Genomic DNA, 20,955 nt, shown 5'->3' on the forward strand with positions numbered 1-20,955 from the left:
AACTGTGTTGGAGTCAGCGACTGTCAGCGAGATTTACAGATGCAAAAACCTGTGCTACGCCATTACTGTACATGGAAAATTTTGAAGATCCTGGTTAGAACAGGTCTTCAGCGACCTATGCTTGCTCTAAAAGGCAACTTTGGTTGTGGTAATGGGCGACTAACGAGATCGGGTGGTCAGTCTTGCTTACTTGGTTGATGCATGTCATCATATACAAATTGCATGGATCGATGCTTATGTAGTCAGTCACTCTCTCTCTCTCTCACTGGATAAGGAAATTCATTTATTTGTTTCTTTTGTGTCTGTCCATAAGCTTTTAGCCGGTTTATATGTGCCAGTGTGTTTACAGCTTCGTCTTTTCCACGTCAGCTGCTGTCACCACCATCTGCACATCCCCACATGAGTTCACTTGGCCCCCAATGGTGTCGGCGAGGGGTTTACCCCCCGTCTCCTTCAGGATCAGGGATAACACTCCACAGGCGGCCATGGTCGATCCAACGATGACAAAAGGCACAACGATATCACCATCACCTCCCTGTGGACATAACGTTGTACATAATTATCAAATGAGGTTTCATTGGACAGTTTACATATGCACCCCTCACATGACTGCATTTTAATTCAAAACAGCTCATACAAAGGAAATGCAAGGAATCGTAAATTGTGTGTGCAAGTGTGGTTATGACACATTACAGTGAAGCTGTAAGATATGTATTCGTTTCTTTAACATGATCCATACTATTGGGAATGAAACGATACATGTAATGAACATTGATATGAAAAGCGTTCTCTGAACGTGTGTTTGTTTGGCAACGTGTATAATCATACGCTAATAATATTCTTCCAATGTGTGAATGACCTGAACATTTGACACGGCCTTGGCACATAGTAAATATAAAAGAACGTGAAAATTGTTTTGTGTTATCATGGATTAAAATCAAATATTCAATGCTTTACATGGTCTTGGTGACCTTGACCTTCATCGGAGGTTATCGCAAAGCTTCTTAAATTAAGATCCCATCCTAGACAAGTAAAATTGTGAAAAAAGTAGATGAGTTAGGATTTTATTTTATTTACAATGAGATGTATAGGGCATAGTCATACTCCACGCCCTAAATATATAGATGATTAGCGTTATGCAACAACACAAGAGACACCCACAGAAGGCAGAGTCTATACAGAGACAAGCAGCAGAAACAGGGTTTCACATAGATACTGATTGCGTGGGGGATGTTGATGATGTCGTTTGCAGGGACTACTCCAGATTGGTGGTGTGTCCCGGCAACAGCGCCCTCTGTTGATGAGACCTACTACATGAACAACGTCACACAGAAATTGTGTCCCACCTCGGGGAACATCACCTGTCAGGTTGTGTACAGCCAGGATAAAAACACTGTCGTCAGCGAGGTAGGTAACCTTAATTCAGCCCAACTGCAACTGTGAAAGGTGTGGTAGCAGCCTAGCGAGCAATATTATCATATGGATCCAACTCACACTCGTGTAGCGATCCATAGTATGATATAGATTCAACCCAAAATTATGTAGCGAGCCACAGTATGATATTGATACAATCCACACTCACGGAGGGAGCCACAATATGATATGGATGAAACCCAGTGAGTGAGTGAGTATGGTTTTACGCCGCTTTTAGCAATATTCCAGCAATATCACGGCGGGGGACACCAGAAATGGGCTTCACACATTGTACCCATGTCGGGAATCGAACCCGGGTCTTCGGCACATATACTTGAATCTATTAGTGTGGTTGATATACTTATTGACAGAGTGAAACAACTGTGTATTTTCGTTGGAGCTAAGATTTAACAATACATCAGGGACAAGCTTTGTTTTACAAATATCAGATGACAAATATTATCTTCCTTGCAGTTTCAGAAAATGAACATTCTATTAAGTAGTGATTACCGTATTTACACAGGGAACTGCAGACAAAGTCATGACTTTCTATTAAACTATATCTATATCAGTCATGATTTATCTGAGGTTGGTAGGAGACAACATGGTTTGGGTTGACATGTCAGGTAGGAGTAGACTGCAGAGGAATCCACTGTTGAAATGACATCCTGACGCATGCTGTCATTTTAGCTCGACGATGCACGTTTGTATGCATCTGGTGTGGGTCAATACATTGCCGGTGCCCAAGTATGTTCATCTGAACAAAGATCTACGAAACACTTTCTTATGTCAAGTTTGCATGACAAGTTCGTCTCATGTTATGCCTGCTTTCACATCTAACGATACCAACCTAAAAAAATATGAATCCAAACACAATGTTGTTGCTGGTGATCTATAACCCCATTTTGATATCGTGTCGTATTCTGATAATCAGACAGTTTTAATGTTCATCTTTAAGTCAATCTGTGATATATTGCTAGTTATTATACTGTCCTTCGTTGACAGTTTTTATTAATATGGTCTAACTCGTTCAATTCACATTATGGCTGAAATATTGCCGATGTGACTTTAATTAAACTCACTCACTCACACTCACCAAACACAATGAACCTACCGTTGCAAAGATGTATGGAGCAAGTATTCCGCCAATGCGAGCCGCTGTATTCGCCGCACCATAACCCAAATTTCTGAAAAGAATAGATAAAACAAAATCATAAATGCATCTATGCACCAAACTAATAACTGTTAGGTACCTTATTGCAGTTGTGCGACTGTGGGGATATGTCTAGTCGCCTCTAAACTAGGCTAACCTGAAATCCCGTTTGGGACAGATCGGCAGAACTTACAACACCATATGATTTTGTTTGTTTGTTTGTTGTTTGACGTCGCACTCAGCAATATTACAGCTAGCTAATGACGGTGGTCTGGACCACACAATCCAGTGATTGACATCATTAACATACCCCCACGCAATTGGGATACGATGACATGCATCAATCAAGACAGCGAGACCGACCACCCGATCCCGTTGGTCGCCTCTTACGACAAGCATAGTCAGCTTTACGGCAAGCATGGGTTGCTGAAGACCTATTCCAACCCGCATCTTCGTGGCTGTAATACTATTATGAGAGTGGGATAAGTTCTTATAATGTGTTCTTTGTTGTGAAAATTGGATAAACCGCCATATTGTACCCCAACTTGTGAAGGTGGGATAAGTCATAATAATGTTCCTCGTAACATTTCGCTAAGCCGCTGGCATGTAACTCTAATTTGTAATGCTGGGGGAGATCCCACAATTCAATTTACCTTGTGACAGTCGGGTACGTTTCACTTGACAACAACATAATAACACACCAAGCAGCACCGACACCGAGTTTGGCCACCATAGCCAAGACGTTGATAATGATCCCTTGGTCATCTTTAGCGACTAGAACACATTAACGGAATTGACTATATGGAACATGCAGAGAAAGAACGCAATGTGTACGGAAGACATGGTATTTATGGTGTTAGTACACTGCCATAGAACCGGAAACTGTGTATTCAGAATGATTATTAAAGTTGTGTCTATTGTTATAAATGTTTCATGAGAATAATGGAATAGGTAACACTCTTTGCGTTCTGTTTTGTTTAAATTACGATCGCATTTACCAGTAGGACGTTGGTCTTTACACTTTTCTTTACATATGGATAAAACTACAGTTTAGTTTTAAAAAAAAACATTATGCAGGATTTAAAAAGTACACAGCGAATTCTCTTGATCATTTCAAAAGACGTTTAACCCAGCATCTTGTTGTCTTAGAAAGCTGAACCTACTCATCCGTCCTTTAGACTGTGCAGTCAGAGTTCTCTGATGGTTCAGCTGATGCGACCTTCTGTGGAGGTGCCATCAGATATACACGCTGAAATGTTTGGTATTGGAGTAAAAGTTTTGATTACACACCTGTTCTAACGACGATGCAAACACCAAAGGAACCGACAGAGGCTGCAGCAAAGAAAATGAAAGCCGTCCATCTTCTGCCAAATCTATAAACATAAACTAAGAAGTTATTCCATGAAGACAAAGGGATAAATATGTTCATCTAAACCTGTCAGGTATCCCAATTATAAATCATGGTCTATGCAAAAATAACCAATGTCCATGGGTTTCTTTACAGTTGTGGACGTCTTTGCTATACATCACAGGGGGATGTCTTCTCACATTAAGTCAGTTTGCATGTATTATTTTAAACTTTCCATAGAAGCATTACATGTGTCTTTTACTCACTGTGCCGCTTCCATATGACATGTACTTAAATACATAGGCATAATCTCCAATGCATAGTTATTCTGTTTCATACATATCGATCAATGCATAAAGATCCAGAGCACTCATAACACTCTCTACAAGATTGTATAACAAGAGTGATGACTTCAACGTTCCAAAAGCCAACTTTCCCTTTATGTCAAGCAATATTCCTGCAGCTCGAAGCTTTTGTGTTTATATAACTTCAGGGGTACAATCGATCATGCTAGGCCACCAAGATATCCAAAAGCGTCAGGCAACTCTTGCTCAAAAGTTCAAGACCAATTCCTTATTTTGACTTGCACGGTATGTCCCCTTGTTTTTCAGGTAAACAATTGACTGTGTTTGTGAAGGGTGCCAACTGTTTGACAGGATACGCTCACCTCTTCGCCAACACCTGTTATCATCATTATTTGATAGTGATTCATAAACACATGCTCATGATGTAGTTTGTTCGATATTTCTTATGGATATGGAAAGCGTTTGCAGCTTTTATTTGAACGCAAAGGAAAAATACAATATACGATATTGCGTACCTCTGGTCAGAATGGTGAAATAAGCTTTGCTATATCAAATAAATTTTGTTTGCAATATCAGTACTGGTTGTACATAACTCTGTTGTGAGGTTTATCCATAGTGTAAACTTGGACCTTTACCTATCTCCAATGTATCTGGTAATCAAACTGATCCTTTACTTGGCATCTAAATTTGAATTGTTTGATATGCTTTGGCTCTTAAAATGTCATGTCATCGATCCCAACTATCCCCTGGATAGTACGGTTCAGGCTCGATTATTTACAGACCGCCGTCATGTAGCTGGAATATTGCTGAGTGCGGCGTTAAACAACAAACCATGCAACCAACAAATCTTAATGTGTCAATAATGAAACAAATGTAAATCTCGAAAAAATCGCGTTATTTTTTCATGGAGGAAAACAGTTCCAGCATGACCTTAGTGAGATCAAAGTTATTCCTACAAAACGAATAAAACGCGGTGGACTTTGCACTCTACACGTGTGACGTAGTCTCTTTTTGTTTAACGTCGAACTCCGCAATATTCCACCTAAATGACGGCGTTATGCAAATAATCAAGTCATAGTCTTCGTGATAGATTTCTCTTACTTGTTGTTCATGAAGAACGTCATCACAGTGGCTGGCACTTCCACCACTCCCAGAAGGAAGATGTTCAGATACAGGTTGCCTGCGAGTCTCCCTGCACCGAACGATATCCCATAGTACACCAGCGACATGCACATCCTGCAGGACAAATTATTGCGTAATTTCATTTATAAAACGTCACCAACAAAACGGCGACTGTTTGGATTTTTCAGAGATACAATGCAGGTCACAATCGGAAAGAAAGGCATTCATTTTTGAGTAATTTAACACATCTGTGAACAATATTTCGCGCGTCAGCTTCTTACGAGAAGAAAATTGCCCTCATCTTTGATGCTTATAGGCAAGGCGTGTCGAAATTATTCGACTCTTTGGCTTTTTCCATATCCATCCCGTGTAAATAAACTGGTCTGACAAAGAACAACTTGGGTATTTCGTACAACAATGTGTCACACCATGCCAAGTATTTGTAAATTTTGGCATCTTTTTTTCACTTAACACATGTATTCCGTTTCATCGCTCCATCTCCATATACCAAGGTACACAGAATAGTACCAACCCCCTCCCATACCCGATCCACTTCTATACTCACCAAATGAACTGTATGACGAGAGACTTCCAGCATATGCTCCAGCCCCGGTAGATGTCTAGGTACGTGTACCTGCTGCCAGACGCCCTCAGTTTCTGCTCCTCTTCTGCCACTTGTTTCAGCAGCTGCAGTGTGTTTGAGGGCTTCTCTCTTTTGTTGTATCGACTCATCTGATCCACGACCTTCTCAGCTTCATCAGTCCTCCCTTTTACAGCCAACCAGCGCAGACTCTCTGGGACAAAGCTGGGTGTGTCGATGGAATTAAATCGGTAAAACTAAGAAATGGTTGGTTAAACTTTGTAGCTATATTTTCAAGATCTTTTCTTCGAACGCATATGGATGAAAATGGTAGAGCGAAAGCGTTCCTTTTCGGAAACAAAAAATGAAAATACCCAACCCTTAAGTCGTCTAACACCAAATGATGATGAACATGTTTAACATTAATAATAGAAACAATATATGACGAAGGATAGATTATATAGAAACAGCTCAACACTGATCAAAATTGTCACTACTTGTCTTGCGTTCATTGTTACAATGAGTCACACCTGAACACAACAAATACTCATTTTGTGCACGTTAAACGCGAGATATGGGCACATATTACAAACTTAATTAGCAGTAGCAGATGACTATAGAAACTAAGCCTTGAACATCGTGCTAGAAACATTGGGATGCTCAAAGATGATACTCAGAGCAGGTGCTAACACGTATTGACGTCACTGAGATTGGGATTGGGTTACCAAAACCCGTGGTACTGTTGCACATGTCGATAGTCCCGGTGGTCACAACCCAGAGGCAGGCTAGAACATTGTTGACCTTGACATACGTAACAGGTTTCTTAAGTCATGTCAGTGTCGCCGGCAGCTTTATTTCTACATTTATCCACGTCAAGGCTGCTTATCCACTGTTTAAATATAAGTAGTTGTGCGTGCTACCCGTGCTTGTCTTAAAACCAATACACCTACTTCTACCTGTGACGTCATGACAAATTGAATGTACATTCCATTGTCATCTATCAGCCTGGAACGATGACCTGTTTATGCCTGTGAACTTGCGGTGCCATTATCGTTTTCCGGATGATGCTGAAGTGCAGATTAGTGGCGGTGCAGCTACATGCAGCCTTGGGATGAAGTAAATCACAATATCTTTTCTGTGAAATCTTGGAACATTCTCAATTTTCAAGGCTGTACAAGCAAGCGCGAGTTGGAAGGAGAAAGAAGTGTATGTGTGAGCTCAGAACATCGATATTCTCAATCGTCTACACTGAGATAACTACTACTTTAAAGTTGATGGCATACACGACATACTTCAAACTGAGAACAAACAGCTAAAACTGACACTGACGAATATTGAAAATAAACTTGAATATATGGAGTGTCGAAATCGAAGGAACAATTTAGTAGTCCATGGGTAAAGTAATAATACCGGTGAATCATGAGCGCGATGCTTGTCTGATAAACTCTACTGCTGTTTCCTTGGTGGCCATGTACTTGCCGTCCATCTTCGTCACTTTGTCAACTTCCATGGACACAGGGGAATTTGGGCATTGATTGTCCAGTCTTTCCTCACTTGAGGACGTCAATAACTTTCTGTTTATATTCAGAGGACCACAAGGCAGAACAATCAGATACGTTGTCATCCATAATGGCATGTCAGAAATATCAGTTGTTTGTCCAGAACTTATACTTATACATGTACTTAACTTATAATGGTAGTTTAGCAAGCATCGTCATCTATCTTAACAAACTCTCTCAATTTGAGTAGATAAGATCAACGTAATATTTTTCATATCAAAGATAAAACTACTTGTGCCGCAATTGCATTAGTTTAAACTTTTGAAAAAATATACCATCAGAATAAGAGAAAACATAACTAGTTGTCACAAAGCCTTTTTTTAATGCTGCAGTGATGATCAAAGGGAAACAGTGCATTCAGATGAAAGGTGGACTTGTTTACGTTATAAAAAACACCTCTCAAAGATTGAGAAACTATTTATTACTAAATGTAATACAATGAACACCTTTTAAAAAGGATAAGTTTTTTCTTATATTTAGGTAAATTAATATCAAAACAATATACTGTGTGTCAAATATACATAACCCAACCCATGCTTGAAAGCAGAAAATACAATCTGGTGAGTAGATATAGTTCAGCAAAGATAATGGTTCATTAATTTAAAAAAATAGTAACGGTTTATTTGGTGCGCATTAAAGTCTAATATTATTTTCGAGGCGTGTTTTATTTGTGTTTTACATAAGTTAAGAAACCATATGAATAGTAATTTATGATTTAATGTTGATGCATCCGTGTGTGAAAACAATTCAGTGAACAGATCTTTGTAAATAACTCGGTGAATAGATCCTTATAATTAGAAAGTAACTTTGTCCTTTTGACTTCTGTGAATAAGATTTTTAATACACGTCACTGTCCATTGCATGCATTGGTCAAGTTGTACCATGACGATGAGAAATGTAACTTCTACATGTCTGTATCTTGTGACATTGGCTGCTCTACTAAATAAATTGTCTCGTCTTCTCTTCACAAATACTCTTTCCATTTTTCCTCGGTTCTATGAGTGTGGCATCATCGACTTGGTGGTGAGTCTGTTATATTCAATTTTGGACAAATCGCGGAGTAGTAGCATATTTATCCTCGCCTCTAAATGTGTCAATGTGCCGACTGTGCTGAGAACAAGCCTGTGATTGGTCAGTCGGATACAGATTTCTGCATTTCTGAGCTATGCTATAATGCTAACCAACGGTGACTACCAGTCTTGAAGGCAAAGGTAAAGCTTTCAAGAGGTTTTGTGATGGGCAATTGGAGGACTTTCCAAATTTGAGCATGAGTGTTGAAAAGGATGTTCGATGCAGTTCCCCATTTGGACTTGTATCTCGGGTTTTACCCCGTGTTGACTGTTTGTGATGGGTGCCACCGGTCTGGCAGGATCTGCTCACCTTTTAGCGAACACCTGGTGTCATAAACGCATGCTCATGATGTATTCAGAATATGGGAGCAGATTTATCCCTTTTATTTGCACAAAGAACCGAATCTCCATTGGTAACTGTTAGTAACCTTGAACATATTTTGAATGATGCGGAACCTAAATGAGACTTTTTGAGTACATCACCAATCATTATTTGACTTTCTCAGGCTAAATTTGGGCATACTTACAACCATCCGGCGAAGAAGGGCAGATGAAGGGCAGCCACAATGATGTGTTGATGAGACCAGTCAGGCCTCAACCAGCACGACAGGGCAAATGCACATACACCCGTTACCCAAACAGGCAATGATGAGGCAATTGGTCGCCATTTCCTTCCAACGAACTCCATGAAATACGGATAGCTTACGACCAGAAGAGAGCCAATCATCATCCCGATGAGAAAACGCAACGCTGTAAACATCTGCCAGTTGACGGAGAATGCTGCCACCAGGTTGAACCCACCTTGAAGGACCAGGCTGATGAAGTAAGTCCACTTCCGGCCGAGGACGTCGGCAGACTGTCCGCCAATCAGTGCCCCAAAGAACACTCCGGCCATTTGAACTGATGTGATAATGTTCTTGAGAATATTCTGGTCACATATGAGATCCCACTGAAAGAAATATAACACTTTTTTTTTTTTGTCATGGTGATCAGATAAGATGAGATTAGATGGCATATATGAGTTGTTCAACTGAACCAAGGTAATGTGTGGCTTTGTAGTATACATTTACATAAACAGATGGTGTAAAGTTCATTTAATTATGTAGTCAGGCTTCAATAACAATCAAATACTAGTAGCCATTTCCCTTCCACTGATTTACCCGTCTGAATATTTAGATCTATGCACAAAGAGTGACACAATACTCTCCACATGACTGTATGACAAGAGGGATGACTTCCACTTTCCAATAATTAACTCTCCCTTCATGTTGAGCGATATTCCAGCACCTCAAACCTTTGGTGTACACATTTCGCACTTTTTGAGATACAATTGAGCATGCTTTTTCGACCAAGATTTCAAAGAGCGTCATACGACTCTTGCTCAGAAGTTCTTTGATCATGGTTATAACATTCAAGGCCTAAGTAAAGCCTTCAAAAATCTTTATGGTTGAAATGTGGAGGACTTTTCCGAATTTGACGCATCAGTGACAAAAATGATGTCCGATGCAAATCCTTAATTTGACCATATATGTACCATATTTTCCCATGTTTTTTAGGTGAACAATTGACTTGCCTTTGCATGTGTTTGTGACAGGTGCCACCGATGGCGTAGGATACCCTCACCTTTTTGCGAACACCTATTATCATTTCTATTTGATAGTGATTCATAAACACACGCTCACGCTCGGAATTGTAAATTACTCTGCTTTATCTAGATATATCTATTGGCATGGTGATGAGATAAGCTCAAAAAGCGAGAGTTATATCAGACAAAAAGGTATTCTTTTTGGTATGATAATCAATGGCACGAAAATTATAGCTATGCAAATATCATTGATGACCTGTAACCGTGTAGGTAGCAGAAGTATCGTAAGTCCCTCGGTCCCTTATTCTTTTAATTGTTCAAGCAACTAGTTTTACTTCTAAACTGTGATTGTCTTGTTATTATACTGTCCATCGATGACAGGTTTTTATAGAAGAATTATAAATGTTCTCATCACGATATGGCTGAAATACTGCCGATGTGACGTAAAACTTTAACTCACTCATTCACTCATTGATGACGTCAGGGCGAACAATTGACCATTTGGTTACACATGTCGTGTATATCCTTCAAGTGCCTGGGATGCAAACACAGTATGTTGTGATCGAAGTCGAACACGTCGATCTAGATCATCTACAAATATTTCAATGGGTAACACGATGAGTTCTATACGATATGTGATGTATGGGTTCAAAAATTATCACGCTGGAATAGGTTACCCTGTATCTGTTGCTGTGTGATAAACAAGAAGTAAATACTAAGTACCTAATCTTTGCATTAGAGACTATTGGTAACAGTTTGTCGTTTAACCTGATGACCCAACGCATACTTCGATGGTGATGTCAGGAAGTGAATATGAAGATGCAGTGTTCACAGGTTTCCACCTCGCCCCACATCCGTGCGGGTTGCTCGCTACTAGAGTGTGGACTGCGCCCATGCCTATCATTATATGGCTCGCTTAACGAGTGTGGGCTGCATCCTTATCATACTGTTGCTCCCTACATGAGTGATGGTTGCATCCATATCATACTTTGGCTGGCTACATAAGTGTGTGTTGCTCCAATCCCTGTCATACTGTGGCTCACAATATTAGTACGGGTTCTATCCATATCATACCATGGCTCGCTCCACGAGTGTAGGTTGTATCCTTATCATATTATGTGGCTCACTACACGAGTGTGGGTTGTACCCATCCCTATCATACAGTAGCTCGCTTTGCAAGTCTGGGTTTCATCCCGGGGCGGTCGGGTAGCCTAGTGATTAAAGAGTTCGCTCTTCACGCCGAAGACCCGGTTTCGATTCCCGACATGGGTACACTGTGTGAAGCCCATTTCTGGTGTCCTCCGCCGTGATATTGCTGGAATATTGCTAAAAGCGGCGTAAAACCATACTCACTCACTCACTGGGTTTCATCCATATCATATTGTGGCTCCCTCCGTGAGTGTGGATTGTATCAATATCATACTGTGGCTCGCTACATAATTTTGGGTTGAATCTATATCATACTATGGATCGCTACACGAGTGTGAGTTGGATCCATATGATAATATTGCTCGCTAGACGAATGTAGGCTGCTACCACACCTTACACGGTTGCAGTTGGGCTGAATTATGGTTACCTACCTCGCTGACGACAGTGTTTTTATCCTGGCTGTACACAACCTGACAGGTGATGTTGTCCGAGGTGGGACACAATTTCTGTGTGACGTTGTTCATGTAGTAGGTCTCATCAACAGAGGGCGCTGTTGCCGGGACACACCACCAATCCGGAGTAGTCCCCGCAAACGACATCATCAACATCCCCCACGCCATCAGTATCTTTGGACCGAATATGAACACAATTATGAGGATCTGGAAGCGGGACATGCCCCCGACGGCCTCGATGATGTCGTCCGTGTGCATCCTTGTTATCGTAGCGTCTTCACTGTTTGTAAAGGAACAACGGGGTAGTATTGTATTGATTAAAAAAGGTACATCACGGGGTTAATAGTGTTGTCAAACGTTACTGTGATCTTAAGGATCTATTTATAACCGAACCTGCGTGACGTTTTGGTGACATAAATATTTAACTGTGTACACAGCAATCCAATTGTCAGGACAGACGAAGATAGCTTGATATTGTTTTACTTCGTTGTTGTCTACTTCAAGCTTTGAAATGTCTTTCCCTTTCAATTGACATCTATTTTGGAAAGAAAATCACATTTCACGGTAACTTGTGTAAATATATAAAACGTCGACGCCAGAGAACTACCAGTCTAGAGTACCAGTGGTGACACTAGGTTCGCGACAATGGTACGTGTGCCTAGCCCTACCAGTAGTGCCCGTCACTCACACAATCTGCGTGAACACGTAAATGTAAACTCCTGCCATGCGACGGTGGCCTGTAAAATTCTAAATACCGGTACACTTTAAATATTTGGTAATATGTGAGTCTAAATAGTCCCAATATCAAACACAAAGATCGGGATCGCATAGAATAAGCCTTTGAGTATACCGTATTTTCTTTATTAAGAGCCTGGCCTAGTGGTAGCTTTGATTAATGAAATAAGCAGCAGGTCTAAATGTAAAACTAAAGTTGTGAATGTATATGGTTTTAAGCCGCTTTGAGCAATATTCCTTAAATATCATTTGGAAGGCAATATATGACCATGGCTACATGGAAGGGTTGTTTAACCTTTCCTCATTCAACCAGAAATGTTTGATGAACAATTTCGCAGTTATTTTAAAAACATTTAAAACAAACATTACTCACCTTTATACAACACAGGGCATAAACGTCCAGTTTGGTGAAGAGTAAACTTGCAATCTGTAAACAAAATGTCTTCTGTATGACAGTACCTGATGCAGGTAGCGCGGTTACAGATATTAGGGGGAAAGAAGGGGAGAAAGTTTTCAGTAAATGTTGTTGAAAACGAATAACTTTGACCGAGCATCTGCAACACGTCCGAATATAAAAATCTTTTTTTTTATTTCTTTATTCATCTCAGCAGGTACAGCATACCTATATGTATGCGTGTGTGTCGTGTCAGTAACAGTGTTGTACACGGTATTCAAGAAATGTACATCTTTTCATACATCTAAATTGTAGCCTATAAAGTCAATCTCTATCAGTGTGTCTTTATACAGATTAGTTTATAAACAAAGTATGGAAGGAAGACCAGCACCTGAAACAGTTTGCAGGGTTACAATTTGTAAATGACATTACGTTTGCAGCATTGTAATAACTGATTATCTCATGCTGCATGTGTTCAAAATGTGGCATTAATCTTTTCTTACATTGACTCTATATTACTTGTTTTGTTATTAAAATTACAATATGCAATGGGTTGTTGCGTTTGCCTTGAAATCCAAACAAAACATTTTCTCTGTTCAAATCAATGGCTCCTTCCACAACGGATATTATCCAAATGTACAGTTTCTCCCAAATCTGTCTTACATGTAAACACTCATATAACATATGGATTACAGTTTCATGTTGATATGTATAGAAAGTAAACAAAGGAGAGTCAACATGTCTATTTTTTATAAATATTTGTAAGTTGTAAGAATGTAGTGATTTATCTTAAACTGAAACCATCTAACATTCTCACTTTAAGAACTCTTTCTGCCATCAATAACCGTTTCACTAAATGTCTTATTCAGTAAAGTTTCCCATTTATCAAAGCCATGAAACTTAACTAACTCCTGTGCTGATAAAGTCTTCTAAAATTATTTACTACATGTACCTATATTTTGATTTAGCAGATATGATATATTGAATGGCATGGTTGGTCGAGGAGATGTAGAATTGAAAACATTGTATTCTTTTACCTGACAAAATTGTTTGACTGCATATACAGCTCCATAATATTCCACGTAATTTGTTTAGATTTCCTACATATGCACAAAATCATCAAATACATAAATTTTACCTTTGTCATCAACTAAATCGCCAATGAAAGTTACACCCTGTTTGGCCAATGTTTAAAAAAGATGGGGCTATTTCCTATTTGTATTCTTCTATTAAACCATATAGATTGTCACTATTGTCACTAGTATATCACAAGTATGTAGTATCTCACAGCCAGAATAATGGTAATTTCCCACCATATCAATCATCATCGTGACAGAATACATAAACTCGGTTACATACCAAAGCTCAATGTATGTAAAACTGTTAGTTTAGCTGAACAAAGAAAGGGTGTAGGGGGGTGGAAGGGGCAAAATAAGTAGTGGATCAATCGATCCTTACAAAACCTGTATCTAAATGCCGGGTTTTGTGTTGGACAATCATTATCAGAATGCATCGTAATCTCGTGTCTCCGTGGCGTACATATGCAACGGTCTCACAACGTTTGCAATTAAACCCAATCTCATTTTAACACAAATCTTAAAACGTACTCGGCAGTATCAGCTAATAACTGCGCCCTTAGCGTTCACCTACCTGCTGTCAGTGTTTGAGGGGGTCAGTGTGCCATGATAACAGCGATCTCCTCTCTTGTGTCCTTCCCAGGCTCGAATGTCCTTTATATAAGTTCATAGCTTTGAATTTAACAGTGTGTGCGTTGTGTCAACACGGGTCTACCCTTAGATTGTCCTGCCCTTTCTAGAAGTCTTATTAGGCTTAAACGCTTAAACTAATATATACTCTTCAAAACATGAAACGCCCAGATAGTATGCTGTTAATGGAATATGTTGGTGGCCTTATATTCGACAAACGGTGCCTAAAAACGCAGCCATTGTCAATTTGCAATGTCTCAAACGGCATTGTTTTCACACTTGTTAAACCATGTCATGGAGGAAAACAGTAAAGCAAAATGCACGTGCAAGTTATGGCATTCGTAACTCGTGGTAGTGGTTATAAAAAGCCAGAAATAAGCCAATAATATGTCATTCAATTGTCAACATTTTTCAAGTTAAAAAATGCCTAGATCGGAACATCGCCATAGGACGTATCCAAAGAGAGGAATCGCAGTCTTCTGTTGCCCGCCACTTCAACGTCTACCACAGAACCATTTGCCGCCTTTGAAACCGATACACATAGTTCAATTCCACTGCAGACCGGCCGACTAAGAGTTACCACCCTGCACAGGATCGCTACATTCGACTGTTCCACTTACGTCATCGCAATGCCACATCTAAGGAGACTGCAGGACGCATCCCCGGTTTGAGGAGGATATCGGACCAGACTGTCAGGAACCATCTTCGCGAGGCTGGAATCCGACCCAGAAGACCGGTTGTCCCTGTTTGCAACAGATCCATCGACAGCGACGCTTGCGTTGGTGCCATACCTTACAATCTTGGAATTTGAAAACCTGGAGAGGAGTGTGGTTTAGCGATGAATCACGATTTCGTCTTCACCAGCGAGATGGAAGACAACGTGTTTATCTTCGTCGAAATGAGCGTTTTACACCACCTTGTGTACGTTAATTCGACAATGTCGGTGGTGGTAGTGTCATAGTGTGGGGTGCCATATCCTACACAACGAGATCTGACTTGGTTGTGGTTCAGGGACATATGACAGCAAATCGAAACATGAATCAAATTCTTCAACCTCACCTTCTTCCAATCATTGACCGCCAGAGAGAGCTGTTTCAAGAGGACAACGCTCCACCGCGCACAGCTCGTGTCACGGTAAAATACCACCATAATGCCAACATCAACGACTTGCCCTGGCCGTCGAGATCTCCAGATCTCTACCCAATCGACAACATGTGACTATCAAGCTACAAAATGTCCTATTTGTATTTATGATATTAAAATAAATATATAAATATATCGACCTTATTAGGTATAATAAATTTACGAAAGTTCTGCCTGTGCGTTACTTTTTTTTGATACACACACACACACACACACACACACACACACACACACACACACACACACACACACACACACACACACACACAGAGTGTCTCGTCCCCATAGTCTGCCCGAAAGACACACACACACGTGTCCATATGTTCATCCTGGTACTAACCAATGCTGGCATACATTGATATCCCAATTGTACACAGGTTCTGTTCATGACCCTCGGTGTGTAGACTGTAGGTCGGGTATGAATAACGACGGCCGGTTTCTAACAATATTGACCAACGGTAACTGAGAAGACATGTGAAGGGTCGTGTTTGTTGAGAGGCAAGTATACCCTGACCAAACGTACAACTCATAACGGCATGGGGAAGGGGGGGGGGGGGGGGGGGGGGGGGGGGTCTAGGGGTCTGGGGGTCATTGGTCATTTGTCGCTTATGGGTTCTATACCTAGCTTGATTCTACTTGTCATCGGTACGTCAAGGGCGTGTGTCGCTTCTCGCAATATCTAATATCCGTTTTTTTCAGAATTCGCATCGGTGATATGTTAGCCAGGTATTATTGTGGTGCTGTCGCCGTAGTATTGGTTGTTGAAAAACCACAAGAAACATGAATAATTACATATTAGCCAGATACTGTAATCATAAACATTTGAGATAAACATTTGCATCTTAGGGACCGACCATTTGATATTCGGGGACTGGGCCTCGAATTTCAGCGATAGATTACATTGTCCCGAAAATTCTTTAATAAACTAACTATTTAACATTCGAGAGGGGACGCACTGGGCTGAGATTGTGTATGGAGACGAGATTAAAAATATAGGGCAAAATAAAAACACTCTGCAACAATGTATTTTTTGTGGCAGACGATCTAGTCGTCTTTCAACAGTCTGTAGCACAATGTTATTGTTTACCAGCACTTTTGGGGACAATTTATATTTTTCAATACATTCCCAAGCTCACCCACCCCGAATATCAAATGGTCGGTCCCTTAGATGCAAAATGTTGATCTCATGTATCAAGTATCTGGCTAATATTTTGATGCCCAATGAATATTGAGTGAGTTTATAATAATAAGTTGAACTGTTATGTCGTTTTTTTCTTATATTTTTAGAGTTAAACAATGTAGCATACTGTTATATCTATACGTTGGATTAATTCCAGCAACGTTTGGTATTAGCACATCATTAATCATGTTTTGTTGTTTCAGTATTCAACATAAATTCAACAGTATTTGCCAGAATGCAATCTTCTTCCAGGTTCGTAGCAGATAAGTGCAACTATAACCACCCGGTTATGTATTAATATTATTATAAGGATCTATAGTAAGTCAAATAGTCAGTAATACATACGTGTATGATGCATGATGCTATTTATAGTAACTTTGATAAGGCAACTAGGTATGAGCATGCGCAGCAGCGCTTCAATGTCAGCCATCTTGTACATGTTTCGTAAAGCAATCCCACCTCAATCCCCTACTACCGTCTTTGCATATCCTTGTTTTACATTTATTTCATGTTTCTGGGTTCTCTCTGTTGTATTCGACCGCCTCCGTGGTCTAGTGGTAGAGCGTGCGCCCGGAGAGCGGGAGGTCCGGGGTTCGATCCCCGGCCGCATCACACCAAAAGACTTTGAAAGATGGTACTTGTTGTTACCCTGTCTGGCGCTCGGCATTAAGAGGCTAAAACAAGGACTGGTTGGCTCTGAGTCAGTATACTGTGTCTGAGTGGGGTATTCATGTTAAACTGCGGCATGGTATCTCAGTGGGCTAGCACTATAAATCGGCATCAGTCCGGCCTTGTAAAAGCAGCCACACATACACGTGCATGCACGTCGCTATATAAGTGCAATAATCTTGGACGCGACGTTAAACCCAATTTCACCTCACCCTTGTTGTTTTCACTTATTTGCATTTGCAGTCAGTATCGGGAGCCGAGCCAAGTTCAGCCAACACCGTAGCCGATCCACCGCGATATTTGTCATGAGGTCTTAGGATGACAATGGCTTGACGTTCATGTCGACATCACCAGACATGAACACGCCTATCAAGAAAGTGCAAAGTAAATCGGGACTGATCTGAAAACATGACACGTGACCAGCGACGATTATTCCAGATTATTCTTTTGGAATATAGTCAAATGGGTCCAGAGGGTCACTGGTATCAAGTTATTGGAATAATGCTCGTAGCGATTTTTGGCAAGGTATGGACCCCTAGAGTTGGAAAATGTGTGATAGCATTGCAGCGGTGGCAGCTTTTTAAGGTGTTATCACCGTTTGTTTTTTTTAAAATGGCCGCCACAATACGCTTTACCACATATAAGTGGCCATATCTAAGCTCATAGAGCAGTTAGGAAGGTCATTCTGGTGTCTATGACTAGGTTTGAGGGGTCCAAGATTTCATTTCTGCCTTTACCAAAACCATCGGAGCATGTTTTTTATGTGAAAATCCAAAATGGCCGCCAAAATGTTTATTACCACATACAAGTGGCCATATCAAAGGCCATAGAGCAGTTAGGACAGTCATTTTGGTGTCTTTGACTAGGTTCGTTTGGTCCATACCTTGCCAAAAATCGCTATGAGCATTATTCCCCTACCATTTGCCAAAATTTTGGACCGAGGCTGATGGCCTAATATGACGATTTGTAAGGGGCGACAGAACACGTGGCCGTCGAGCATGGAGATGAACTGCATGTAGACGATACCTTATCGTATAACGCGTAAGTTCAGTAATGTGATTCGCCGTTCGATCTCGATTTCGTTGAGACTGGTTTCGGATTAATCGACCCTGTACTCATGGCGGTGACTCCTTCACGGGGTCGATCGTCAACATTTTTGGTTTGTTGGTACCTGACCACAGACTGTGAAACATTGACCGTATTGCCACTGCACGCTGACTTCAGCCAGTTTCCAGCATGTCCCAAGCTCGTAGACGGCTCCGCGCGTTGCTGACGCCGGATCGTCAGTTTATACAGAAACACTGAATGAAATGAAGTAAATCACAAGCGTAGGATCAGCAGAATCAATAAGATTGACGGAAATAACAGTCCACAGAGATTAATCGACCTTCCTTGAAAGTGTCAAAATCAAGAATTGCACCCTGCACACGTGTGTTGCGCTGCTGCGTGAAGCACGTATAAACTATATGATGTGTTTTGCTGTTACGTTTTACAGATATAATGCTCTTCCGTTGTTAGATTGTTTGTCGTCAATACCTATCTTTGTGCTAGTACTTGATAACATTGATGTTTTACGATCCTCTACTTTTGTGAAGAGTATATTCAGATCATATTTATAAGAATATCATAGTGATCCAGCTGCACTCATATCTGGCCAACATCTCGGAAACTGCTTTAATAAATGCAGTGATGATGTACATGAATTGTTGTTACCATAGCAATGTTATTAAATGCGATGGTAATGTACAGAAATGTTCAAAGAATATGGCACATTGACTGACCATCATACTGACCTCACCGACCAATCCCACTCCCTCATTGCATGACGAGACCCGTGAAGATCCGGGGTAGAATAGGTTTTCAGCAACCCATGCTTGCCGTAGGGCGACTGTGCTTGTCGTAAAAGGCGACTAACGGGATCGGGTGGTCAGGCTCGCTGACTTGGTTGATGCATGTCATCGGTCCTAATTGTGTGGATCGATGCTCATGATATTAATCATTGGATTGTCTGGTCAAGACTCTATTATTTACAGACCGCCATCATATAGCTGGAATATCGCTGAGTGCGGCGTAAAACAACAAACCAACCAACCAACCATTGCATGATGGATAATTACAACACACAGCAGTCTACTCACCTTGATTTTTTTCCAAGTGAGGATTCCGGGTTAGAATTGATACCCAACAACCTATGTATGCCTGAACGTCAGGGGCGAAATAATGGATCGAGTGTTCACGCTTGGTGACGTGGTTGGTGGCCTGTCATCCTGTCCCGACGACAAGGATGGTTGCTCATGATATCAATCACTGCATCATCTGTCCCAGACTCGATTATGTACCGACTGTCATATAGCAGGGATATTTTTGAGTGTGGCGTTAAACAACACACATTTTGAATTAGCCTGGAGAGCCACAGTGGCTTGGTGCTTTTTTTATTGCCTAGTTAACGTGAAGCTACATCTCCACGGCATGCCCTGGGGGCGTATAAAGATGTTTTCATTAACCTTGCCAGGTGAGTGCGACGTGAGTCATATGCTTCGCAACTCGTACTTCACAAGGGATTGGCTGCATAATGTACACAGACAAATACATAGCGAGAAGGTCATCTTGACCCATGTAATGTTGGACAAGTACATATTTTTAGTTAAGATTATGAAAATGTCTTATGTCGCTTTTATTTATGTAAAATGTGTGTGTGTATAGTGTTAGAGTGCCCGAGCATAGTTCCCATGTAAAGACTCACACTGTAGATACATAAAGGGATACACACTGTGTACACACATGCAGGACGACACACTGTGTACATACATGCATAACGACACACTGTACATACATACAGGACTACACACTGTGTACATACATACAGGACGACACACTGTGTACATACATACAGGATGACACACTGTGTACATACATGTATGACCTCACACTGTGTACATACATACAGGATGACACACTGTGGAGATAAATACAGGATGACACACTGTGTTCATACATACAGGACGACACACTGTGTACATACATACAGGACGACACACTGTACATACATAATGAACGACACACTGTGTACTTATATACAGAACGACACACTGTGTACATACATACAGAACGACAAACTGTGTACATGCATACAGGACGACACATTGTGTACATACATACAGGACGACACACTGTGTACATACATACAGGACGACAAACTGTGTGCATACATACAGAACGACACATCGTGTACATACATACAGGACGACACACTGTGTATATACATACAGGACGATACACTGTGTGCATACATACAGGACGACACATTGTGTACATACATACAGGACGATACACTGTGTACATTCATACAGGACGACACACTGTGTACATTCATACAGGACATATTGTGTACG

General features: G+C 40.8%; 1 protein-coding gene across 1 annotated transcript; it reads right to left on the bottom strand.

The window, feature by feature from the left end:
- Positions 1-343: 343 nt before the first annotated feature.
- On the bottom strand, positions 344-11,994 carry LOC139448074 (organic cation transporter protein-like). Its single transcript, XM_071229585.1, has 8 exons — positions 11,716-11,994; positions 9,078-9,499; positions 5,907-6,146; positions 5,321-5,455; positions 3,857-3,939; positions 3,220-3,340; positions 2,528-2,600; positions 344-535 (listed from the first exon to the last, which is right to left on the bottom strand). The coding sequence occupies exons 1-8, from the start codon at positions 11,992-11,994 to the stop codon at positions 344-346; spliced, it is 1,545 nt and encodes a 514-aa protein (XP_071085686.1).
- Positions 11,995-20,955: the final 8,961 nt, after the last annotated feature.

Source organism: Haliotis cracherodii, unplaced genomic scaffold (assembly GCF_022045235.1).
Source record: "Haliotis cracherodii isolate W230 unplaced genomic scaffold, xgHalCrac1.p SCAF_7, whole genome shotgun sequence".
Lineage (NCBI taxonomy): Eukaryota > Metazoa > Mollusca > Gastropoda > Lepetellida > Haliotidae > Haliotis > Haliotis cracherodii.